Source organism: Fukomys damarensis, unplaced genomic scaffold (assembly GCF_012274545.1).
Source record: "Fukomys damarensis isolate Sample0158 unplaced genomic scaffold, DMR_v1.0_HiC HiC_scaffold_23, whole genome shotgun sequence".
NCBI classification, from domain to species: domain Eukaryota; kingdom Metazoa; phylum Chordata; class Mammalia; order Rodentia; family Bathyergidae; genus Fukomys; species Fukomys damarensis.
The window spans coordinates 4,329,405-4,355,233 of record NW_022900935.1 but is presented as its reverse complement, the minus strand read 5'-3'; the positions used below and the strand labels follow the sequence as shown (position 1 = coordinate 4,355,233).

General features: G+C 46.2%; 1 protein-coding gene across 9 annotated transcripts in view; it reads left to right on the top strand.

Annotated features, from left to right (window-relative positions):
* Positions 1–25,829, top strand: part of Pla2g2c (phospholipase A2 group IIC) — a 59,018-nt gene that overhangs the window by 10,154 nt on the left and 23,035 nt on the right. For 3 of the 9 annotated variants that reach the window (XM_033767860.1, XM_033767865.1, XM_033767867.1), the window contains exons 2-5: positions 2,944–3,057; positions 6,193–6,840; positions 7,418–7,586; positions 15,569–15,785. In XM_033767860.1, the coding sequence (XP_033623751.1) occupies positions 7,509–7,586; positions 15,569–15,785 (295 nt within the window). In that variant the 5' untranslated portion in view covers positions 2,944–3,057; positions 6,193–6,840; positions 7,418–7,508. Of the gene's footprint in view, positions 1–2,943; positions 3,058–6,192; positions 6,841–7,417; positions 7,587–11,204; positions 11,357–15,568; positions 15,786–25,829 lie in introns of those variants that run through there. The other 6 variants (XR_004518679.1, XM_033767862.1, XM_033767863.1 and 3 more) reach the window with 6 other exon arrangements.

Genomic DNA, 25,829 nt, shown 5'->3' with positions numbered 1-25,829 from the left:
TATGGCAAGAGGCAGGATAAAGGGGTTCTGCAAAATAATGAGGGAAATGTGCCATTATTCTTAGGGCTTTATTTTTAGGTTGCTTTGATAGGGATCTTAAAACTTGGCTCTGTATCACCTTTGGGTCTGTGGTGACGCAGTACGTTATGGTGGGAACACTTGGTGGAGGAGGACTCTTAATTTCATGGTGGCTGGCAAGCAAAGAGATAGAGCAAGAGGTAATGGTCTTGGGTTCCAATGTCCCTTTTAAGGGCATGGCCCCCAGTGACCTCCAAGAGGCCTCACCTCTAAAGGTTTCACCACCTCTGAGTAGTGCCATAGGCTGAGTTCCAAGCTTTCAACACTTAGGCCTCTATGAGACAGTCAAGATGTAAACTGTACTGACAAACAATCCTAATGGGCACAGAATCAGTTAAATACGAAGAGTAAGTGCTAGTGCTTTAGAGTGCAACAGAGTGATTACAGCTAACACTCATTTGCTATATATTTCAAAATAGCTAGAAGAAAAGATTTTGATTGTTCCTGAAATAGCACAATGATAAATGTTTGGGGTGATGGCTGTAATAATTACTCTGACTTAATTATCACATACTGTGTACATTTATGGAAAAATCGCATTATGCCCATAAGTAAGTACAATTATTATGTATCAGGTTTATTTATTTATTTATTTGGTACCAGCAATTGAACTCAGGTCCTTGTGCTTGCAAGGCAGGCCACCGAACCGCTGAGCTAAATCCCCAGCCCTGTATCAGTTTTTTAAAAAAGGAATTCCACTCATGGCCTGTGTTTTGGATTCAGTCGATGGGCAACAAAATCAGTGAACAAAATAGAATTCGTAGATTAAAGTTTTTAAAAATGTGGTTCTAGCAAAAGGAGAAGAGGAAAGGGGAGGGGGAGAAGAAAAGATCCTGCAGAACACGGTGGGGAGAGAAGACAGAGGGAACAATTTATTAGTTACTAGGGAACGCTCAGCACTTGCTTCTGACAGTCCCAAAACCTATGTAAGGGAGGTGATCTCCCCAGTTTGTAGAGAAGTAAACAAGTTCACACCACTGAGGTGTGAAGCACAATCCTTTATACTCAGGATGGCTGACACCAAGACCTGTTGTTTTAACCCCACCGCACTGGAAAAGCTAGCTCTGGATCAAGAGGAGGGTGCTGTGATGGCAGAACTTTAAGGTGATCTCTAATCAATTTCAAGTTCTGTCATGTTATCCTGGTGACGTGTAGGGACAATGACATAAGGCCATAACTAAACAAGATGTGCCACCTTAATGATCTTGATCTATTTGTAACATAACACAACGAAATTTTATGGTGAATTCGTACCCCCACGTTCTAGTCCCCCTACCACACCACATGTATACAAGCCACATACATAGTTCCTTTAATTCAGAAAACTTTGAGAGAGCTTCAGTTCTATGAACTTTCAGTCTTCTGTGTCCATGTGAATCGAACCTACTTATCTACTTTTGGAGTTTTTGTGTTTTTTTTTTTTTCTTTCTTTGAGACAGGGTCTCACTATGTAGTTGAGACTGACCTAGAACTCACTAGATAGCCCAGGCTGGTCTCAAACTCACAGTGATCCTCCTGCCTTAGCCTCCCGAGTGCTGGGATTACAGGTGAGTGCCACCATGCCCCGCTACTTTCGGAGTTTAGAAAACTCTGGAGTTAGGGTGCGTATGTGATTCTTAAGTGCTAAGGTAAGGCCTTTCAGCCAGCCAGGAGCTTTCGTCTCTCCTCACTTGCATGAGGAGTTCTTGCTTACAACAAAGAGCCACACCCCATGATTCCTTATTTAATGAACTTTTATAATTGCGACAAAGACAGGAAAATAAGGAGAAATTGTTTTGAAGGAGAGAGTTTAGGAAAGAAATGAAAATGTTTTCTTTTCTCTGTGCTAGATTTAAAAAAAAAAAAAATCCTAACAGCTGAAATTTGGTACTCGTGGTTTTGAAGAATAAAATTCCCAAGGCTTTGTGTTGGACTTCTGTAAGTCTCTCACCTGGCTGCCATCCTGCCGTTGGCTCAGAGCTCTATCACAGCTGTTCACCTCTTCATATCCCCAGTTGAAAGTAACAGTAGTTGAAAAACCACCTCCGACACCACCTGTAGATAAACATCTCAATAGCAGGGCATTACACACCTGTCATCCCAGCACTCAGGAGGCTGAGGCAGGAGGATCACTGTGAATTCGAGACCAGCCTGGGCTATATAGTGAGTTTCAGGTCAGTCTCAACTACACAGTGAGACCTGTCTCAACCCCCCCCCCGCCAAAGATAAACATTTCAGAAATGAAGCACTTTTAAAGTGGAGTATGGATAAGATCTTCCTTCATTCACCTTTCTCAGGAATTATATTATGTTTCCAGGGGAGTTTAGATTTGAGAGACCTTTCCAAGGCTCTTCTTAGCTGCTTGGAGTCCAAGGGTTTCATAAGGTTGAAGAAAGTCATTCTGGAAGACATAGGAGGACACATGAAGCCCAAAATGCCCATTTGCCTCCTCCCTTTTTTCCTGCCTGGGCAACATTTTCCGGTTACTTTTCTGGGTTGTTCCTAAGCAAGTAGTTCTTTGTGTTTTACTGCCCAGGCTTTCTAAGTAAGCAGCAAAGCCATTTGCTTCAGAAAGAAAATGTTCACAGGATTTCTTTCTCCTTGGAAAATCACTTGCAAGCTTAAAGTTTGGATCCTGCCTCCTGTTCATAAACGCGTTTGAACGTCTTGCAAGTGGATCTGTCCACCTTCCCTTCAGTTCTTAGTTCACACCCTTCTTAGGTTCTGATTTCAAATCGCTTAATGAGGGCGCTAATGAGAACCTAATCAGGCTGCTAATGAAGTAGTTGACAGCTCAGATCAATTAAGGAAGGAAAAAGCGTCGGTGGCCTTTTGTTTGTGCCTTAGACTGGAGATGACATTCTCTTTTTAATTGCTCTGAAACAGGCGTTGCTGAACGAATCAGACTCTGTCCTCCACGCTTGGCTCCTGGCCACAGTGCCCGCCCCGGCCGGAAGTTGCACTGCAGCAGAGGGACAACTTCGGACGTCAGACAGCAAGGTTTTTCTTTCTTCTGTGCCTTACTTATCCTTGCAAGGGGATTGTGCCGTGCACCAGTTCCTACTCCTGAGCACTGAGCCTCAAAGACAATAGCTATAAATCCCACTAAGCAGAACTGTTAAACTAACATGCGTCCCTTAATGCATATTTATTTATCTCTGAAAAAGTAGCAGGGACCATTGAAAACAGAAAGTTTTGTGACAGTGTTTCTTCCCTTTCTGTGCTAATCTGAATTTTGGACTCTAGACACAGAACTCTAGATTTTGATTATCTTTTTAACATAAATTACAATAGTGGGCATATTCTTCCATTGTAGGCGTTCCACAGTGCAACATGGAGTCGCTTTCTAGGTTTCAGTCATTTCACGCAGCAGGTGAGGGCCGTGGTGACATTAGGCCTGCCTGCAAATAGAACAGAAGGGCCTGATGACAGGCACCAGACGGCGAGACACAGAGGAAAACGGGAGGGCAGGGAGAATTGGGATCTGTACAGTGAATGCTTAAAAGTGCCAGAAAGTAGTAGATGTATATTTGAGTAGTTTAACAAAATGTTTTAAAAATACACACCAAGCACCCATTGTGTATATGTCGGGCACTGTGCTGAGCCTGGGTCATAGGGCAGTGAAGAAAATATGACTCTTTGGAAGACAGGCTGTAAACAAATGCAAATAAATGAAAGTGTGCCCGGTGCCGCGGAAGATAAATCTTGAACACTGCAGGTATGTCCTGCACAGGCACTGCAGACTTCTCAGGGATTGAAGTAGAAGCTGAAAAGTGAAGGTCAGGTAAGAGGTGGTTGGGAAAGAGGGCAGTGCTGGCCTAGCGCAAGATGACGTGAGTGGGCGGAAGGAGCAATACTGTTCCAGGAGCTAAGAAAAGTCCCCTGTGCTGGAGCAGGGAGGAGGGAAGAATTGCGGGAGTTGAGCCTGGAGAGGTGCCCAGCCTTTCAGCCATTCAAAGATTTTAGAATTGAAGGGAAAGGGGACTCGTTTTAAGATTTTTAAGGAACGTATTCTTACGATCAGATTTGTGACTTTTAAGTATCTCGGCAGCCATGAAGGAAACGGATTATTAGAGGTTTGGGTAGGAGATAGAGGATCATCAAGGAGGCTTACGTTGTTACCAAGTGAAAGTCAAAAGTAGCCTGAACTAGGGTGCTGATGTTGGGGATGGGATCAGGTGGGTGGATTTGAGAGAGGGTCACAAGATAGAATAGACAAGAATTTGTAGCTACTAGAATGTCGGGAATGAGGAAGGAGGACTCGGGGAGATCTCCTAAAGGTGCAGCTTTAGGAAACTGAGTTTGTGGTGAGCCTGCTTGCTGAAAGTAGCAGTGATGAAGACAGAAGAGAACGGGGTTAGGGTGGGCTGGGTATTTAGTTTGAGGCAGCAAGTGGCTATGTTACAGAGGGCAGTGGGATGGGTGGACCTGGAGCGCCTAGAAGGCAGAGCGATGAAACTCTTGGCCAAACCACAAGGCTATCGACCCAGGGCTCTGTGAACTTCCCCTGGGGAGGAGAGAGCCTGATAGGAGGCCCGAGCCATGGCGGAGCCCCGAAGAATTCCGACATTAATGGTGTCTTAGATGAGGGTGAATCAGGAAAGAGCAAAGGAAATCAAGAAACTGCTGCCAGAGACAAGAGGAGAAACCTGGAAAGGACCCACTGTGTGTGTGTGCGTGTGTGTGTGTGTGTGTGTGTGTGTGGCTAATTTTTTTTTTCCACGCTGGGCGGTCTTACCCAAGCCCCCCCACATACTGCAGGAACACTTTACCACTGAGCTGTGCTCCCAGCCCAAGGCTTTCTTCCAGGAGATTGTCGTGAATTGATAACCACTTCAGAACAGAATGCAGTGGTTTTAGGAAAAACAAAACACAAGAGGTAACAACTGCCTTGACAGTAGTCTTCTGTAGATGACTCGGAGAGGTGGAGGCTGGGCATGAGACCTGGCCAACAGCCTTCCTCTCCTTCCTCAGCCACACCTCCTCAAGCCCCCTGAGGAAGGATTCTGGGACAGCCCTGTCCTAGACAAAGCCACCTGGCCTAAGTGCAGTGCTCCTCTGGGGTAGAACGACCTTGGAGTCTGTTCTAAAGCTGCCAACCACAGTGCCAAACTGGAGCTGCAGCTCCTTTTGCCTAGAGATCATTTCTGGATCACCCCAGTTTAGAAAGTATCCTGCAGCCGTTTAGGACAGCCTTGTTCTTCTCCATAAGTGCTTCATGATCTCTCCATCCTCAGCTTGGATATTTATTTAATGAGTCTTTCATGAAATTGATCGAAGCTGATCCTGCCTCCCAGGGCTGCTCCTCCCCTTGACTGTGCTTGTGGCCCTCATTTCACTGACTCCTCGGTGATCTGTTCACACACCTTCCTCTCCTGCTAGACTTTGAGTTTCTCAAGGGCAGAAGCCAGGTCTTTACATCTTAAAGCTGCGATAATACCTGATACCGTGGGCTTGTCCCTTAAATGTTCGCTGCATTGAATTAAACTACAATGAATCAAACCTGGAAGGGAACTCAGTCTGCGATCCCTCTGGAATCTGGACTTGTGATTTCCAGGCCAATTTTCTTAGGATGCTGTTTTCAGTGCTCAAAAGCCCCCCCAAAGAGCTCACAGCACTGAATAAATATGTAAATGTTGGAGAAAAAACACCCTCCTCTGCAAGCTGTGGGTGGCTCTTGCTGGTTTAAATGGTGCTATCTCAGTATCACCCACCAGGCCCACGGCATAAAGTGACGTTCTTTGGAGTCACTTTTCTTAAGCACGAGTGCGATTCTCTCCTACTTGGCCTCACCACCTGTCATGGTTCTGGCTCCTTCACAGATTCTCTGTCACTTTTAATTTTTACCTTCAAAAAGGGGCTGCTTCTCACATTTTTTAGTGCAAATACTTTGTTTGTTTTTAATCTCCTGTTACAGGATTTGCTCCAACAATGGTTCCAACATAAAGGCTCTGGGGAGTTTGTGTGGAGAAGGGCTAGGAAATCCCTCGGGGGAGCGGGAGGGACAGTAAAATTGGCCTCTCTGCCTGGGAGACAGAATAATGGTTCTTTTTTTTTTTGAAGACTAGTTGAAGAGGAACTGTAGAGAGCCATCCTCCAGTGTGAAAGCCACAAACACTCCTCTTTCTCTGTTAGGGGCAGCAGTGCTCTGACCATTGATGTAGAAGTCGGCTGAAGGTCTGAGAAGCTGGCTGTTCACTTCTGCCTTCCACTCACCATTTTCCTACATCAGTTACTGGTTTCCCTTTCTATGGTCTCCTCTCAAACTACACCACCTCCCAGCTCAGGGACGAGAGCTGTCAGCTTGCTGATTTTGTGGAGGCCACAGAGAAAGCCGGGGAAGAACAAGAGCTCCGGACTCAATCCTGTGTTTCAACCCCGGCTCTGTGTGTAATCTTTCAACCTCTTGGAACCTCAGTTTCCTGCTCTGTAAAAATGGAGCTAACGATGCCCTCCCTGCAGGGCAGTTATGAAGACTCCTGAAAATATGGGTAAGGCCCCCGTGGCAGAGTGCTTGGCCCATGTAATCACCCAATATACATTTGTTGTTAATTAAAACCAATGTTTTTTAGGTGAGATCCTTACAGTTTCATTTGCTTTAATTGTGGTTGCACATCCCAAATGGGACAATTGATCCATCTCTCCAGCACTTTCACAGAAGTGTCTGGGGCGATGAGTGGTTTGCTGCTCTAATTCCTATCGTGATGTTTATTGATGAGATTCCTCTTTGAAAGATAGATTCCTGTAGCTGAACCACATCCAAAGAAAGAAGCCTGCATTGCTGTATGTATTTTGTCTGTTTTTTTTTTGTTTTAAACATATGTATTAATCTGTCAAAATAAAAAGAAAAAACATGTTTAACCAATGGGGGCCTCTGGGCTAATTGAGCCTGGATTCTGTAGCTACTCGGGGTATCCTTGGTAACTGTTTGGGCAAGAGCTGTGCTTTCCCAGAGCTCTGCTTGCAGATGGAGGACACAGAAAGGTTAGACTTCCGAAGCTCTTTGTGCCTGTCAGCTCCTGTCTGTAGGCAGTCTGTGCTCTTTAGAGAGCCTTTTGAATTATAAGGAAAGTGTGGGTGGCCAGATTCCTTCTCTTGAATAACAATATTATACTTTTTAAACTAATGTCTGGTCTTGATTAAATAGCTCTCTGGTTAAGTGGTGGCAGATAACACAGTATCTTAACCCTAGTTTAAAAGCACCCTTAGGAGCTTTCTCTTTCTTTGTATTTTTTTTTTTTTTACTCCAGAAACTGTCACTTTTCTATTCTCAGCCCTCGCTGGCTGAGCTGAGCGCTGCCCCTCGAGTGAGGCCATTAGCTACACGAACTACAGTGATTAGACTCTGTCTTTCTTGCAGGACCGAGTATTCGCCGAATTGGAGTATTTGTTTCAGTACGACCTAGTTGCACTTGAGAGTACATCCTAAGGAAACAATTAGAGACACCAAAATGCTAAAGAAGTTCATGTCAGCATTATTCATAGTAGGAAAACGCTGGAAACACCGGAAATGTCCAGCGATGAGATGGGTGAGCGCATCATAAGGTGGGAGTGTTATACGGTTATTAAAATTATATTTTTGAGCAGTTTTTAACAGAAGGTGTGGGACAATGTTGACGATGTAATGTTAAAGTAGGACATAAAATTGCGTGTGGAGCTTGATCTTGACCTAAGTAAAAAAGATATACAGATGGAAAGATGAAAGGAAAATTACCAAGCCGATGATTGTACAAAAATTGTTACTTGGGCACGGGACTGTAAGTGATGTTTATTTTATTCCTTATATTTTCTTAAATTTTTTAAGTTTTCACAATACACATAATTTATGTAAAAATGTTACTTAACGAAAGCGAAGACAAAAATCTCATAGGTTCAGGATGGTGATATTGGTAGAACCTTTAAATTAGAAATTGGTTTTGAGTGGCAGCTGTTGGATATTAATGTTTAGCACTTATATAACACATCGTGGGAGGTTTCTGAAGCATTTTATAGCACCTGAGCTCATTTTCATACCTTTCCGGGGTGGCAGGCAGCAGGAATCATAATGACTTTATGGATAGAAAAGGGGGCCGCAGAATGCACCCCGCATTTTGTCTCTGTGATGTTTTAGACTGTGAAATTGGGCCCAGCTGGGGACATGGTAGCACCGTTCTTCACCCATCAAAGCATGATCACTTAGGGCCGCCGCCTGCCTTGCAAGTGAAAGGTCCCGAGTTTGATCCCCAGTACCAAAAACAAAAAAAACAGCACAGATATTTAGGATGGGCAGATAGTTTAGGAAGAGGAAACTGAGGTGGGACAGCACACCAGCCTGGGAGTTGCAGAGTGAGCTCCCTCTGCTTGCTGTTTAGGATGGAAGATGTTTGAAAGAAGATTTTTAGTTCAATATATAGCAATATTCCTGCCAATGAACAAAAGGGGGAGAAGTCCCTGGGCTGTTACCCATTAGACTGGAGACAGGTAGGACAGGTGACCTGATGACAGCCAGCAGACCAGACTGAGCTTGCATTCGCTGCCTGACTGCAGTTCCTGGTGCTCTTGCACTCCTGTAATAGTGAGACTATTGGAGCCCCTCTACTGTAAACCCCTCTCCCGTCTCCTCAGTATCCGGGCTACTTGGTGCCTCTAGCACACACCAGCCCATCTGTGCTAACTTTCAAATGGAGGGCTCAGGGCATATTCTTCCTTGAAATAATAAAAGAATTCTAAGCTTCTCTTCTTCCCGATTTTCTGATGTGGTTTTCAAGGTGGCCACAGTCCAGATTCAGAGGAGGAAAATACACATATTCCCCAACAGTCACCATCTGTGCTATTTTTATCAGCACTTCACTGAGGCTGAATTTTTTTCCCCATAGTACCCAAGAGTTTGCAGGGATTCAAGAAAGGCAAGTAATAATGCGATGATGACACATTTAGAGTTAAATAGATAGGTAGACTCGTATGGAAGTTTTCCCTTTGGCTAGTTGACCCCTCTTTTCTCCAAGTGTAAATGGAAGGTAACAGAAAGCAATAAGAATGATATAGTATAGGCCGGGTGTCGTGGCGCACGCCTGTAATCCCAGCACTCGGGAGGCCGAGGCAGGAGAATTGCTGTGAGTTCGAGACCAGCCTGAGCTACATAGTGAGTTCCAGGTCAGTCCCACTACATAGTGAGACCCTGTCTCAGAAAACAAAACAAAAAAAAAAACCCAAAAAACAAAAAACAACAACAAAAAGTGATATAGGATAGCTCTACTAATCAGGGTAAAATATGCCATACCATGTAACAAATTGGGAAATAACAGTAGTTTAGCACAGTGGAAATTGATTTTTTTGTTTGTTTATGTGCATTATCTGGGCCCTCCTCCATCTGACCCTGGGATGCAAGTTTCTTGTATCTTGAGTTATCATCATCTTAACATATGGCCTCCAGGGTCACTGAGGCAGTGAAGTAACTGCTAAGTAGGCCATGAGCTAACTCTTTAACATGGTGTCCAGTGATGGCACGTTAGCTCCACTCATGTTTTTTTGGATCGAGCTAGTCACGTGGATTTGCTTAACTGCAAAAAGACTAGAAGATTAGGAATGCACACAGGCTACCAAGTTACCCCTGCATGTCTCTGCCACCTCAAACACTGAGAACTTCCTACGTGCTAGGCACCGTGCTCAACACAACATATCTGATCTCTTTTGTGAGAGTCGCCTTTCCATTGCTGTCATAAAATTCCCAAGAAAAATCACTCAAAGGAGGAAAGATTTGTTCTGGCTCACAGTTCAGAGGTTTCAGTCCATGGTTGCCTGGCTCTACTGCTATGGGCCTGTGGTGAAGCCGAACATGGTGGTCGGAGTGTGTGATGAAAGGGGCTGCTCACCTCAAGGCGGCCAGAGAGAGAGAGAGAGAGAGAGTCCAGGGATGAAATATATCCTTCGAATGTACAGCCCCAGTGACTTACTTCTTCCAGCTGGACCCTACCACGTGAAGTTTCCACCACCTCCCGATAGTAGCCCAGCTGGGGACCAAGCCTTCAACACACGAGCTTTTGGGAAACATTTCCGATCCACACTCTTAACACCACTTAATCACAACCTTATGAAGTAATAGCTGATATCTCCATTATACAGATGACAAACTGAGCCAAAGAAAGCTTAGGGAACTTGCCAGTGTCTCATAGCTACCAAGTAATGGGGTCAGGATTGAAGCCAAATTGTCTGGCTCTGGTGCCTGAGTTCTCAACCTCTGTGCACTTGTTGCCTCCCTAATAATACCTCTCTTGGAGGGATTTCTGTAAAATTATAGGTGATGTAAATCCAACCCTTGATAGGCAGGGTCTGACGTGGAATAGTTACTCGCAGATGGCAGCTATGTCTATTCTTATTGTTGTTGGCTACCTCAAGTCCTTTGTGACTCAAGGCAGAGTATAAATAGATGATGATGTGATAAAGCTTTATTAAAAGGTATCTCTTTTGTCCTAGCATCTGGGGTTGCAAGGATCGCATTAATATAACCTTACAGAGAAGTATCGAGTAATTACCCTGATGCTGAAGTATTTTAGTAAGTCAGGCCCATTCTTACCCTGTAATGGCACGAAAGCAAAGTCTACGTTTTAATTACTGGCCTGCTATGTCTCATTACTGGTATCTGCAAAGCTGCAGTGAGCAAAGTCTAAGGACACAACAGTAGTTTAGGTTGTATTTGTTCTAATTAAACATTAGCACCAATCTTGACTTGTTTGGCAAGTAGTTAAAGCAAAACTACTGTGTTGTAAAGCTAACCTCTTTGTATACCCAAAAAAGAAAAAAAAAATCCTTATCTCTCCTGCCATGAGTTAATTGATACCACTCCTGCTCCTTCTCAGGAAGGCTCAGCTGCTAGAGGCTGCCTGCTGTGTGGCTGAGTGAGCAGGCAAACCACCCTGAAAGGGGAGCAGCTTTGGATTCTCTAGATGGCATAGACCCGTGAAGGGTATCATCGAGTCTGCGGAAGGAAGGGGGCAGTCAAGGCTGTGCACAAACCAGTGTGATTGCAGTGGTCAGCGCCACTTGAGATGGAAGCAACTGCCTGTGCCTGAGAGATGTTTACTTCTTTCTTACACTGGGAATCGAGGGAGGGGTGTTGGAAACTGGGCACAGCTTCTTTTCACTTAAGCTCAGTTTTTCTTTTCTTCTAGAAAGACCCAGGGCCTTGTACATGCTCGGTTAGTGCTGTACCACGGAGCTACTCCCCCAGCCCAAGGAGTCCAATTTCTGCTATAGATAGCAGTTCAGTATGTGACAAAGAAGAAGCACTCCTAGGAATCTCCCACTCACTAAAGTGTCCAGTGTAAGTAAGGTGCTGTGCTCAGCAATGAGCTGGGATAGAAAGATAAGGGGATTTTTGCCCCATCCAACCACACACAAATAGGTAAACAAGGAGCTATGTGAGACCAACCTTCAAAAGTGCCAATGAGAAGCACCCAGAGGAGCGTGGAAGGGTTGATTAATTCTAAGAATGGAGCTCAGGATTGCTGCTCATGCACGGGGCTGCCTCAAGGCCATCTGTTCTAATCAAAACCCCAGGTATTGACCGTTTCCGAGAACCAAGTAACTCAATATTGGGTACTCTGATTCCCAGCATCATTTGCCTTTTAACTGAGTGTCATTTTGAAGTATTCTTGGATTACGTTTGGACAGTTTTGGCACTGGAAATTATGTCAGCCAGATATTGGATAAAAATTTGGGAGGTCTTTTTTTTTTAATAAAAAGAAATATTCTGTGAGATAACATGTACTTAATGACTACAATGATATAAAATGCCTGTCTATGGGGCCAGCATATGCATGGTAGAGATAGTTATTTTATAATGGCAAGATTATAAATTAATTTATGAAATATGTTTTCAATATCGTATTACCTCCAATTTAAAAGAACAAGCAGTCATTCTGTTATAGGCCAAATATTACATTTTAAAAATCAATTGGAAAGGCATCAGTGGTGAGGTTTAGAAAGGGAATCTTTAAAATAACCCAAGGATAGTCACATTTCATTGAACGTCTGGTCTTTGGAAATGGGCTTCAGAATAGAGACACAGTTTTAGGGGAATGTAGGAAGCATTTTAGAAGTCAGTGTGTCTGGGTAGTTAGGGATTAGCTATTGATGTTCTTCAAGCATCAGAGAAAAGCTAAGAACACACTAAGAAGAAAAAAATCACCCATAATCATACAAATGCTACAAGTCAAACAATCTTTCTTTTTGTTCCTTACACTCTAATATTTACCCGTCTACATACAAAAATTTAATATAACATTAGATATTTTATTCCATTTCTTTACCTCCACAAATAAATATAGGTGCTTTTAACCAATACTGTATTGTTTCAAATACTCAACAAATGATTAGCTGAGTACATTTTAAAACAGGGCTATTCTGGAACATTTGTTGACTTGAACTATTTGGCTTGCTTTTTTAAAAAAAATCGAAATTATAGCTAAAAGGAAAGAGATGTCAGTCTTGTCACCTTCCACTTGAACAGAGATGAGGAAAGGTGATGGTCACAGAGGACCTGGACTGCCACCCTCAGGAAGGCGTGGCAGACTCTGCAGCACAGGGCCCTACAGTTCCTGCTGGTGCTTCAGAGCCTTTGATTCTACAGGGTTGACCCTCTAGAAAGCAGAGCTCCAAGAGGAGACCCAGCTCAGTCTGGGTCAGAATCCTCCGGGCCCTGGTCCTGCTGACACAGGCACTTCCTATGCAGCAGGGAGCAGTGCTGTGCTGTGGGTTTGGATCCAGGGCCTGCCTCCAGGAACCTACTGCTTTGATCTTAGAATTGTCCTTTTGAAACGAAACTGCCTTTTGAAGTTTAAGCTCCTTACCGTTTCCCGTTCCGCCCTAATTTACCTGCAGAGCCTGACTGCACCATGTTGGCCTGGTCAGCCTCCTGGGCTGCAGGGGTTGTGTGCCTGGCCAAGTGGAGCCAGCAACACCCAACCGTGGGACTGTTTGGGGCCCTAGCCTGCCGCAGTTAGGGGCACAGTGCCATCTAGTGGAAAGAAGAAAAAAGCCCCCATTTACTTTTTAATTCGTGAAAAACCATTGAAATAGACTGTCACCTGTTCTCATTTGAGAACTTTGGATTTAACAAATCCAGAGAAAAATGAATTTCTTTCTTTTTATTTTATTTTTTGGTATCGGGGATCAAACTTGGGACCTTGCACTTGTGAGGCAGGCAGCGGCGGCACCACTGAGCTAAATCCCTGTCCAGCATGAATTTCTTGAATGCCACACAGCTAGCCATTATCTGCACTGGTGATGTAGACCCTCGTGATTTGAGGCTTGGTTTAGCATTCTTGGAAATGTACCACGGTAAAGAAAATAGAAGGTGAAAAAGTTTCTGAAATCAGTTGATTGGCATTTCAGCAATGCTGGATCCAGTGCCTAAAGAAGAGACAACAGTCATTTACTGTTCTGTAGAATGCCTTGGCTTGCTCGGGCTGAGGGGTGCAGGGCCAGAGCAAGTTCAGCTGCCTGCCCCCCACCCCTCTGTGCTCTGACTCAGCACAAGATAGGCCCTGTGAAGGCCCCTGGGTTAGGGATCAGAAGATGCCCTTGTGCCCGAGGGTAGAGAAGGGAAAGAGCGGAGGGTCACAGCCCAGCCTTTCCCATGTACTCCTGCCTGAGGAAAACAATGAGCCTCTGGTCTCAGTCCTGCCTCCTCTACTTCTTAGAAACCTCTGCAGCCCTGACTTCCTCGTACTCACCGTGCATAGCCGCCCAGATCCCAGACAAGGAGTGGGGCCGGCATTCTTGTTTCCTGCTCTCTGCTCTCTGCAGAGTGTATGATCTTGAATAAGCCAGGCTGCCACAAGGAAGAGCGCAGCGCTCGTCCTTTCCAGGCAATCTGCGGCTAAGAGGGACGGTACATGCACTGGGTGGACTGGTGCCCACCACCGCCAGGGGGAGCACACTGCATTATTCAGTGACAGTTTGAGGGGTGGAGGGAAAGGTTAAAGCTGATGCTTAGCATCATCCCTTCAAAATAAAATCTGAAATGTTGACTTGAAACATAAGGCCGAGTTTTGGGATAAATCTTAGTCTGGTCCCTCCTGCCTATCCTAAAACAGTGAAAGGCTTTCTGAGCTTGTTCTCTCCCCTTGACTCCTGGAGCCTTCATCTCAGCAGGAAAGGTGGGCCCATCTTGCCTTAAACCCATGATTGCTTGCAGAATGTGAAGCGGTGGATTTGCATACGAAGGGCACCCTGTGAGCCTTTCAACTTAACTCCTCTGATTTCATAAAAAATAAAACCGCTTAGAGTTCAGGGAATTTTATTATTATTATTATTATTGATATGGGGGATCAAACACAGGACCTTGTACTTGTGAGGCAGCCAGCAGTACCACTGAGCTAAATCCCCAGCCCCTAGTTCAGGGAAATTTTAAGGTTCTTTGTTTTTCTGTCCCTGAAAATCTGACTCAGGGGCTTTTGGGGATTGGGATGTTCTAAAGCGGCCAAGACTTGACGAAATTGTCCATACGCAGGGGCCTTGCAGGTTCTGTTTCACTCATTCTTTGGCCTCTCCATAGTCACTGGCCTGCTCTCCAAAATTCCTCCTATTCCTCCCCCCGCCTCCGGATTTAGCTCATTGGTTCCGCCGCCTGTCTTGCAAGCACAAGGTCCAGAGTTCGATCCCCGGTACCAGAAGCAAAGCAAAATTCCTCCTCCTCTAGTGCACATGGTTAACTGGGCTTTGATGCAGTAACTGAGGCAGACGCAGAAACAGCCCTGGACATCCTGGAAAAGGAGTCCCAAGGAATATTTTCACAGCAGCCCATATTTCCCCACAGGAACACTGTTATAATTGGGCCACACATCTGACCAAGGAGCTGGCACTAAATGCATCTCAGAGATATCCAGCAGTGTGTCATAAAAGCCAGCATGTCCTGAAATCTCTGTGATCATTCATCAGAAGAACTCTTACAAGCCTTTTTCTCTGGATTCTGGCAGGGCCCTTGGCTTGTTACTAAGTGTCCTGAACTGAGCAGTCCCTCCCCAGCCACACCTGCCAGAACCCCTCCTTTATCCAGCCCCCACCTTGATCTTGAGGCTGTTAGCCAACGTGTCCCACATTGGCTGGCTTTTTTCTTCTCCTCACCAAATCCTTTATTACCTGACCTTTGAACAATTCATAGTTTCATATGCTGTCCTGTCGCGCTACCCCTACACTGACATAATTCGCAGCCTGATGAGCAGCCGGTGAGATTGTCATAACAGCACCTCTTCCTGCACTGTGAAACCCAGACTGTGACCGGCATGTAAGGCGAACCTCCGTAGAACACCCACAGGTTGAAGCCCTAAAAATCAACCAAATGTACCCTAAGTCCACTATGCCTTAAGGAAAAAGAGAGATACGTGGATGCATTCATTTAAAAAAGATATTTACTGGGCCGGGGATTTAGCTCAGTGGTTCTGCTGCCTGCCTCGCAAGTGCAAGGACCAGAGTTGGATCCCTGGTACCCGCCTCCAAAACAGATATTTACTGAGTTCTTTCTGTGTACCAGGTACTTTCCAAGGCACTCAAGATACAGCTGTGGATAAAACTGACAAAAATTCCTGCCCCGTTGGAGCTCCGGAGCCATCAGTGGCATTTGTGTGATGGATGGGAAGAGCATCAGCTAGAGAGAGAGGAAGCCCAAGAAGCTCATCCAGACACCTCCACTAACCAGTCAAATCACTGCTCCCCCTCTGATCCAATCTGCTTATCCAGAGGACGAAAAGGTCAGTCTCGGTCGCATGCAAGGACTCTCGGCTGCAACCACGGAGGATTCTTTGGTTTCGTGGCCAAAAATGTGGAGCTTCCAGCTTTTCCCTAAAAGGAGCATTTAAGCCAGCTCCCCTGTCTGCCTTTACAACTCTTTTCTGCTTTGATTATTCTTTGGTCTTAAGAAAGAAAGAAGTATAACCCTGCCTGCCTTCCCTCTTGTTCTCTTAATATCCTCCCTTCCCTGTTTCTATGGGATCACAAACATTTTCCAAGAACGGCTAAATGACCCATTCTTCAGAGTGACCTTTGTGGGTGGGCTTCCTCTTTGGGGTCACTGTGATACCTTTGGGGGACATCTGTTCTCTTGAGTATGCTCAAGGAATTGGTGGAAAGATCACAAGGAGGGACTCAGTACAGTTGGCGCAACAGAACCACTGGAAACCAATTAACCGGCTGAAAAACCAGAAGAAGGATAGTGGCCAAAGAACAGGCCCCCCGTGGTAGACAATTACCAGTGTGGGCAGGGATGGCGATGTAGGTCAGCTCTCAGCCAGGAAATAGTTTTACAAGTGCAAAATGTGAATCTCTCCCAGAAGCAGAATCTAGGTAAAGGTTTTCTTTCTATATTTGGGCAGATGACCACCTGGTCACCCTGCAACTCCCCTTGCTTTTTGAGACAGCTGATCTTGTCTTGGCTGCTACCTCCCCTCTGTAAAGAAACAGCTCTAGGCCTTTCTAACTTTGACCTTCTGGCTGATGACCATGAGAGAGGAGACCAGTTATTGCCTTGTAGGCTGGGGGCCTGGGTTCCAGAAAGCCCACCTCCTATTGCACTCCTATTGCTGCTGATTTCTGAGAGAGGGAGGGAGCAGAGGGGGGAGGGAGGGAGAGAGAGAAAGAGGGGAAGAGAGAGAGAGAGAGAGAGAGAGAGAGAGAGGTGAGCTGTGATAGATCCTTTTTTGTTTGATTGTTTTTGAAAGCACACCCTTCAGCACCTACAGTGCTTGTAGAGACTTTTACCACTTTTAGACAAGTGTTTAGGGAACCTGGAACTAAGATCAACTGGGCTTTATTTTTATTTTGGCAGGGATTTGAGTTTCAGGTCTAGTTGGTTATGAAATCAAGCTCTATAGGTCCTTTAATGCTCACTTCCAAGGCTCTGGGCAGTAAGAGCTACCATGACATTCAGCTGCCTGACTCGACATGGGACAGACTCTTACGGTTCCTGAGAGTGGCCTGGCGTTTATTCTCTTCCTTTGCTCTTCAGAACAGTTTTGGGAGGTGGACAGGGCAGGTGTTAATACCTGCACTTTGCAGATCAGGAAACTGAGGCTCACAAAGGCTCAGGGCTTGCACTTCCTAAGCTTGTACACAACAGCCAAGACTGGGGTGCGGGCAGTGAACCCCGAAGCTGGGGTCGTCCCCATGCTGTGCTGTGTCTGGGTCATCCTCTGTCAGGGCCCTGCTCACACAGGGCAGTTGTACTCATGAAAACTTCTTTCTGGGGTTCAGTTATTACACACTGTAGGAAACACACAGGACTTGATCACAGTCATAGGAAGTTGATGATGCATTTCTTGGCAGAGGCATTGGGCTTTCTGGGTGCCATCTTCCCCAAGAGCCCAGAGCCACAGAATCCTGTTGGGCATTTTTCTATGCAGCTTCTGACTCTGCCTCAGTAAGAAAAGAGAGAAACTTCATCTTCTAAATGTCCACGGCTCCTCTGAGAAGCGAGGGGCTGCCTTTTTGCAAGTCCTTTAGAAGCTCTACCCAGGGTCCCTGCTCCGGTGCCTCTTTACCGAGAGGCTGCTTCTCTTGCTGACACACTTTGGCCTCTGGATTACATAGGAGTGTCACCAAACTTCACATTCACCACACATGGGGCAGCTCCCTGGCCTGCTGCCCTAGCAATAGTGGGAATTTCTGTTGGCCTTTTCATAAAAGAGCAAAGAATTCTCATCCTCAACTTAGCAACACAAACCTCCCTCCATGAGAAACACCTGCTCACGGCTAGTCACACATCCTGTCTTAAAATGGTCCTCGAGAAAGTTTGCAAAAGCAAAGTCATCTACATTCCTTCTGGTGTTGGTTTGCTTTGCCAGCTGAGTTGTCTTTCTAAGGGAATAACAGAGAATCCTGCTTTGACCTATTTTGGACCAGTTGGACCAGCTGTAGCTCACACTGTCCCTCACCTTACCCCCTAAATATTGTAGTAAATGCTTGTCATGAAACAGCTTTCAAGGCATTCTGTAGGCCTAATTATGGAGGGGTAAATGCTGGGGGTGAAGGAATTCATTGTGTGCCTGTAGGAGTTTAATGTCTTTTTTAAACCAGGAATTGAGAAGTGTGACTAATGAGCACACTGTAAAAGCCACAGACCACCTCATTAAATGTTAGAGCCATTTCCCGGGTTGGGTAGAAATGAAAATCCTCAAAGAAAGGCCACCTCATCAATTAATGAAGAATTTTTTTTAAGTGTGGAAAATATTCAGCAGACATTTCTGGTAGATAAAGAGCATTTACCAAAGAATTAAAAAAAAAAAGCCACCAATTTCTGATGGCCTGGGGAAGGATGAGAGAGGTGAGGGATCTCTGCACCACGTTCTCTGGTATCCAGGAGCGGCTGGCTGGTGATTTCAGGATTCTGGTGGTTCTCAGCTATTTCTCTCTTCCCTGCAAGGGCCCTTTTGTCCCTTTTGATAAGTTTTGCTTATTTTTCCAGAGCCCACCACTAGTGTTGCTGTACAGTTCAAAGAGAGAATTCACAAAAAGCTCAGTGCCTGGTGCACAGCAAGGGTTTGGGACATTTGCTGCCCGGTTATATAACAGCATCAGGGGAGGAGATGTGTCCTTCTGTGAGTGGGGAAGTACAGGCAGAGGGCAGGGAGAACTGTTGCCCTTGGCCACTGCAGAAGGCCCCATCTGCTTTGGAGCTGACCTTGGGCAGTAGGAGGAAGCCCAGGCTGTGCTTCCATGGGCTGCTGGTCAAGGCCTAAGAACTGTTCCCCTGAAGGTTGCAGCTGCAGCCTTCTCATGCATAGCAGTCTGGGTAGTGCTAGGACATCAGCACTTATGTATCCAGCAAGGATGTGGATATAAAAGCTCCAAGTTGTTCCTTAGCAAGGGCCATGTTAGTTGCTCAGAGGCTTGGAGCGTGGTCCCTCCTCTTTGCGGCAAGAGCCTTAGCTTTGCTCTCCAAACCCATGTTCGCATCCAGTTGGCCTCATTGTCACCTATCCTTACCTTTTCCAAGACCAGCTTCTGACTTGGGCCACGATAGACCCCTGTTTGAAAAATCTCTGCTGGTTCCCCTTTGCCTGCGGGGTCGAATACTCACAACTTAGCATGGTCTTCAGGGCCTCACGTCCTCTGGGAAGGACACGCCCCAGCCATCGTCCACCAGCAGGCAGGCCTTTCCTGACCTTGGGCGCATGCTCTGCCCACCATCCAGAAAGCCCTTCCTGCCTGGCAAGCTTCTGTCTCGCCATGCAGGATTTAAATGCAGGGCCTCTCCTCTCTGGGCTTCCTGTTGAAATCTGCTGTGACACCTTCATGGGCTCGTCAAGGCCATTTGTCTCCCAGACAAACGGTGAACTCCTTCAGGGAAGGCCTGAGGCCCCAAGGCCCGGTCTGGTACCTGACTTGTAATAGACATTTAATGTTTGTTGAATGAAGCCTCCGTATGTGATGCTGTGCTTTCAGCTTTGAAGGTCTAACTCAGCGGGTCAAATGTGGAGCTTGAATTGGGCGTGAGAAATAAACACAACTCTGGTGGGTTGGAGGTAGGGGTGGGAGAGTTTCTTTTCCACATCGGGCTCTTTGTGCCTTAGCTCTGAGCAGGACCCCAGGGCTTGTGACCATTGTCCTCCTGTCTCTATCTCCACACACATCTTTGTGAATGCTCTAATGTAGGCCAGGATGTCTCCTGACTCAAGAGCTGGCCCTGCGTCGAGCAGGGCTCCCTGGCCTTGGACAACAGCCCTGGGGACTGGGCATGTGCTGTTTCGGCTTCCTTTGAGGACCCGGTGTGGACATTCATACCAGAAATCATCCTGGACGTGAAAATTATGTAGTTGAGGATTGGGAGATGGTAAACACTATTAAATTGTCTCCCTGCCTTTGTAATAACCAAATGGAGAAGCACTCGGACTTAGTATTGGGATGGCCTCTAACAGGAGTCCTTGGCTGGGGGTGGGAGCCGTGGATTTCCAGATCACCCACAGGTTTTATCCCACAGATGGTGGCCGATGCTGCTGTTCCTCCCTCCTCTCCCTTACAGATTCTAAAATGCCTCCCTTCACCCTCTGTCACCTCCGTCGTGCTGTAGTCACTGAGCAGGGCTTGGCATCAGTCTGGATGTGCATCCAGCCCTCTGCTAGTGGCTGTGCAACCTTGGCAAAGTCACTCGTCCTCCGAATTCCCACTTCCTCACATGCAGATTGGAGATGATATGTTTGCTTCAGAGGGCTATCCTGAAGATCCAGTGAGATTCCATCTATGAAGTTCCTAGTAGATACCAAGGACCCGTTAATTCATCTTTCTAGACCTGCCCGAGTTTCAGCTAGAAATTTACCCCAGGTTCTGTAGAAGAAGCTGTCACAGGTGTCCACTGAGGAAGTTCTGTGGGCCCCTTCTCCCTCGGTGTAATGAAGGGCAGCTTTGGCACAGGCACACGGTCAGGCCAGAGACCAGTGAGGCCTTGGACAAAACTTTTTTCTACTGGTTGCTAGGGGCTCTACTCACACTGACACTTCCTAGCTAAGTGTGCTACAGAACGTGCCTCCTGCCTGTGGCTGGCTACTGTTCCAGAAGCGCGCCCTCCTCAGCACCCTTTATGGCCACTGCTGCCATCCGTGCAGTCACGGCATGCAGATTGGCTCAGGAGTGCCGACCGACCCCTTCCAGGACGCACACTGGGTAGCCGGAGGGGGCACTTCAGGAGAGAAAAAGAGGAAGCGTTGTTGCAGGGCTGTGCTGGCCTTGGTGGGGAGCCCTTGGTGGTCTGCCAGCTGTTAGGTTCAGGAGCACCCTCTTACTCTAAGGTTTCATCTAAGCACCTCCATCCATTTGTTTTAACTTTGTGTTTTTAAAATGGAAGCAAATCTCTCCTTTGCAGACAGAGTAGCTGACAGGAATGCTGTCGGGTGCTCCACTGAATTCTGAGGGCCTCACCTGTATCACCCATTTAATTCCCACATCCCTGAGAGATAAATACACTCACTGTAAACACAGGAGTTGAAGGCACAGAAAGGTGACATAACTGGCCCCAGGTGGCTTGGGCAGCAGCTGGGAGGCCCTTGATGAAGACCTGGTGGCCTGGCCATCTTCCCCCGACCCTGATTTTGCAGCTCAGGTTGGCCTGCAGTGCTTGAGGTGAAGCCTGCAGCACTGGCTTGAAGACTCTACTTCTGGGAACCTGAGAATTACACCTTCTCTTGGATAATTTACCTTTAGGCTGCTGTTTTCAAGAAGCCAAGACACAGTGCACCTGGGGTGTACCATGGTGACCTCGGGACGTTCCTTTATTTATTCGCGTGTTTACCAGCCAGATAAGCTGAGGGGGAGATCTCTGTCCTCATGGACCTTACAATGGGATTGGGAGCACAGCGGAAAAAACAAAACTCTAAATAAAATAATTTGAGGCAATCCTAAAAAGCAATGCATGTGCAGGTTAATAAGGTAGAGATGAAATGGTAGTTGGAGGAGAGGAAAAGGAGGTAGGATGAGAAGCCGATTCAACAAGCAGATCATTTTGTGTGAATTTTGAACTAAACGTTTCCTAAATCTGTGATTTCCTTCTGGCAGAGAAAATGTCATTTGATTTGTGCAGTGACCTCTGCATACACCCACTTGTACAAACAGTCTATCCTGACATCACATCACTTTGGGCCCAGGCAAAACATTAAATAAGGGAAGACGTGTTATCTAAATGCCAGAGGTTCTGGAACTTTGCTTGCTCACCCGGCCCCAGGTATAAAAGGTGCAAAATCCTAGTCCCACACAGCCTGGGCAGCTGGCAGTGTCAGAGGGCTCTGTGGCAATCGCTGAACTTCAGAGGTGAGCATCTTGCAGAAAGAAGGCTGTTCATGCTCACAGTTTTGCAGTAGCACTTAACATTTAGCAAAATCTTGTTACAGGATTTAAAGATATGCCTCTGGTAGGCTGTAAAGGCTTAGAATTGCAAGGGTCTTGAGAGATTGCCCTGCCTCTTTCTTCAGACAAGAAATGTATAAGCCATCCTGGTCACGAGGTTTCATTTCCCTTCTTGTGTAGACTGTAGGGCAGATTTGATAGAGGAACCTCCAAAATGTTTTTCTCTAGTGCCTCCAGAGTTACAGCTTTTCCCCGGTTCTAATCCCCAAGCCCAGGCCACAGTATGTTCATTTAGAGATGTGGTCCCTGCGCAAGGCCCACTGATTTCTCACTGTTTGCTCTCAAGGCCCTGTATCACATGTAGATTGGACTTCTGTCCTTGAGAAAATGTAAAATATTTAGAGAACAGGAGCCTACCTGTCTCTATCCTCCCTAGCTGCAAAGAATATATTGTCGTTATTAAGGGTAATACGAGACCTGCTCCAAAATTTGTGGATGGACCAGAGCAGATGGACTGAGTGGAACTGTGTTTGCCAGCCTTCCCCAGAGCACTGTGAGGAGCTCTGAGGTGATGCCAGCCTCTTTGGAGATGGCACCAGTGTGAACCATGTCACTGTGAACTGGCTGAAGGGCTTGGCTGACCCAGATGACCTAAGTTACTTTATGCTTATGATGCTGAACTTAAAAAAAAATGAAGCAGAATCTTTTAACAATTTCATTTTGGGGAGGTTGGCACCTACAGTGTGCAGCCACGGGGGGGGGGCACAATGTCACGGTCTGGCACTGAACGGCCTTGCAGCCCCGTGGAAGGAGCCAGCCGTGTGTGGACGTCGATCTTCCCTCTGGCTGGCTCTCTACCGGCCCTTTGAGCCTCAGCTCCCATGCTGCTCTGGAAGGCTCCCCCATCCGCAGTCCATGTTTTGTAACCTTTTATTCGCTCATCCCACAAACATGAAGCACCTGTTATGTGCTGGGCACGGTTTTGGGCTCTGGAGCTGCCGAGGAAAATGGACAGTGTGCTCACAAGTGATAGAGACTTCAGATTTCTATGAATCCCTCTGCCTTCCCATACTGGGCAGGGATCTCCTTGAAGACAGCAAGTACAGCTTCATTTCTGTACCCGCCACCCCACCCCACCGCCCAAGGGCTGCCACACACCACACAGCAGGTCTTCCAGCCAGTGTTTGTCGAACATGGGAGGACAGAACTGACAACAATATGAGATAAGTAGGTACCAAAATAAAAATTAACATAGGTGTCAAAACATCCTCCACGCATATTATCTCATCCTATTCTTCACAGCAGCCTTGTGTGAAGCAGCCGTTTCTGTCTGTGGGTAGGAACATTGAAGCTTGGGGCAATTAGGACCTACCCAGAGGTAGAACATGGGACTTTTGGTTCTGAGTCCTGTGTGTTTCTTCTGTAAAAGACTGGGGGGGAAATAGCAAGCTGGCAAACTCAGGGAGGGGAGAGGGCATCAGAGAATACTGGTGCTGCAAGAGGGCTTCTTCTGATGATAGAGCTGAGGTGGAGAAGGAGGACACGCCAGGAAAGACTTGAGAGCAGGGAGCCCTGGGCAGCTCCGGAGGCCGGGTGGGACTGTGTGTCCTGATGAGACTAGCGAGTAGCTCTTGGAAGACACCTTGAAATGACCTGGTCCAGGCCAGAAGTTCTATCCTGGTTCACTCTTAGAATTGCTGGTGACTTTCTAAAATAGGACTTGCCAGTACCCATGCCTGGAGACTTTAATCCAGATCTTGGGGATATCTTCTTTTTTAGAGTTTCAGAATCCTTTGGATACTTAAGCTCTTCCCCCTTAAAACTTCTTATTTAGTTTTCACCTATTGGGCTCAGTCTTAGAATTCAAAAGTCATTTGGGAGGCATTTCTGGCTATGCTGCTTTCCAAAGTTACCTGTTCTCACCTGTAGAAAACATATTATCTGAGACTTGTCAGCGATAATCTGCATTTCCACTAAGGGTCGAAACCTAGCTCTTATCTATCTGCCAGCTGCGTTCCCAACTCCATCTCACACACTGCTCCTCCAGCCCATCTGCCTGAGAAAGAAGGAACAGCCTCTTGGGTTGAATGTGAGTGTGCGCTGATCTGTTCTCTCCATCTTATGCTTGGACTTCCTGGAGGATGGGACTGAGGTTGCTAGACAGATACCTTTCCTGGCTAGCCCTCTGAGGTACAACTTAGCAGTGTAGCATAATCTAAACAGCCAGAGCCACATCCAAGAGCATTTTCAGGAAGTCTCAGGAATGTTTCTGGGGTAACTGGCACACGCAGAGGTGCTGTCTATAGAGTAGATCGATTTCCGGTGCTCCCAGACTGGCCTATGCCTCTCATGGGTGCCTCTCGTAACCTCTCTATATTCTTGTTTAAAAATTGAGTCAAGTGGCATTAGAGCACCATGGCTGGTGGCCCTGGTTCTGAGATTGAACACTGATGGCTTTGACCAGGCTCCTGTGAAGCGGAGTGGTCATTTACCCTCCAGAAACTGTTTAGATGGATAGGAATATTTCCTGTCACTTTGTGCTTAGTTGGTTTCAGATTATTGCCACCTGAGATAAAGGACTGAGGTATATGCACTTTTTATTTACATGACTCCTCCCACCAAGTTGGAAATTCCCTGGGAGTAAAAAACCAAGGATGAATTAACCATACCTTCGATTTTTGGCTTAGGTATTAAAAATGTATTGAAGGACATGGAGAATATTAACATTTTATAGTAATCAATGACATGCAAAATTAAAAGTCTTTTCTATTTATAGCCCCCCAAATTAGGGGCAGTTATAAAAAGTGGTGACCTCAAAATCGAAGGGGGTATACTGGAGCTGCTTTTTGCTTTGTTCTGTACATTTTTGAAGAGCAAAGCAAAATCCATCAACTTTTCACACAATTTGTCCTACTGATTCTACTTCTGGACATGTAGCCTAAAGAAATAATGCCGAAGATACAGAAAGCAATATAAATGAAGATCTTCGCCTTGACTTGTATGGTCTGGAAAGGAACATTAGATGTTCCATAAAAGGGAAATAGCTCAATAATTATAGGAGATCAACACGTTGAAATATGAGTCAATTTAAAAGTAATTAGGAAGACTGCAGAAATTTGGAAGAAGAATATAAAACTGTGTTGGTAGGGTTACAAATGCTGGAAATATGCATGAGTGCCTAATGGCAAGAAACTGGTGTGCAGCATAAATGTAATCTCAGAGGATGAAATAATCCGTGCCAAACCACTAACAATGGTTGTCTCTGCTGGAGAGGACTACGGTTGATTTTTCTCTCTTCAGTCCTCTCTGTATTTTCCAAGTTCTGCATTAAACATTGTTGTTTTCAGGGCAGAGCCTGATGGACGCTATGAATGAGCCTTTTTCTGCCTGGAAAAGTAATGCACGGTGACGATGCAGCAGGTTATGGGTTAGCACAGACTTACCACTGTTTTTTACAATAAAATTAAGTATTTTTTTAAAAAAAAAAGTGAATAGACCATATTCCCAGAAACTGTCCACTTCTCATGACCTCTGTGGCTGCCACCCTGGCCTTGATCTGTAGCCTGGATTATGCTGATAACTTTCACTTACTCTCTGTCTTCTGGCTTGGGCCTGTTCTCATCACAGCATGAGCCGATCTGCACACACGCATCAGATGTGACTCCTCTGCCCAGCACCCTGCAGTGGCTCCCCACATGACCCCCAGTGACAAAGGAGGTCTTGTCCGTCCTCTCTAACAGTACACTCCCGCCCTCTCTCCAACCACACCTGCTGCTGGCCTTTCTTCTACCACACAGACCACGCCCCTCCTTGGAACCTTCGCAGGCCCTCTGCTGCTGGCGGCCTGGGATCTTCCTCGACCATCCACGTCAGACCCATCCTCTGCCACCTTCCTCCGACCTGGGTTCTGCAGACCCTCTGAGCCTGCTCACTTTCCCCCTTTCCACTCTCTGTGTCCCTTTCTA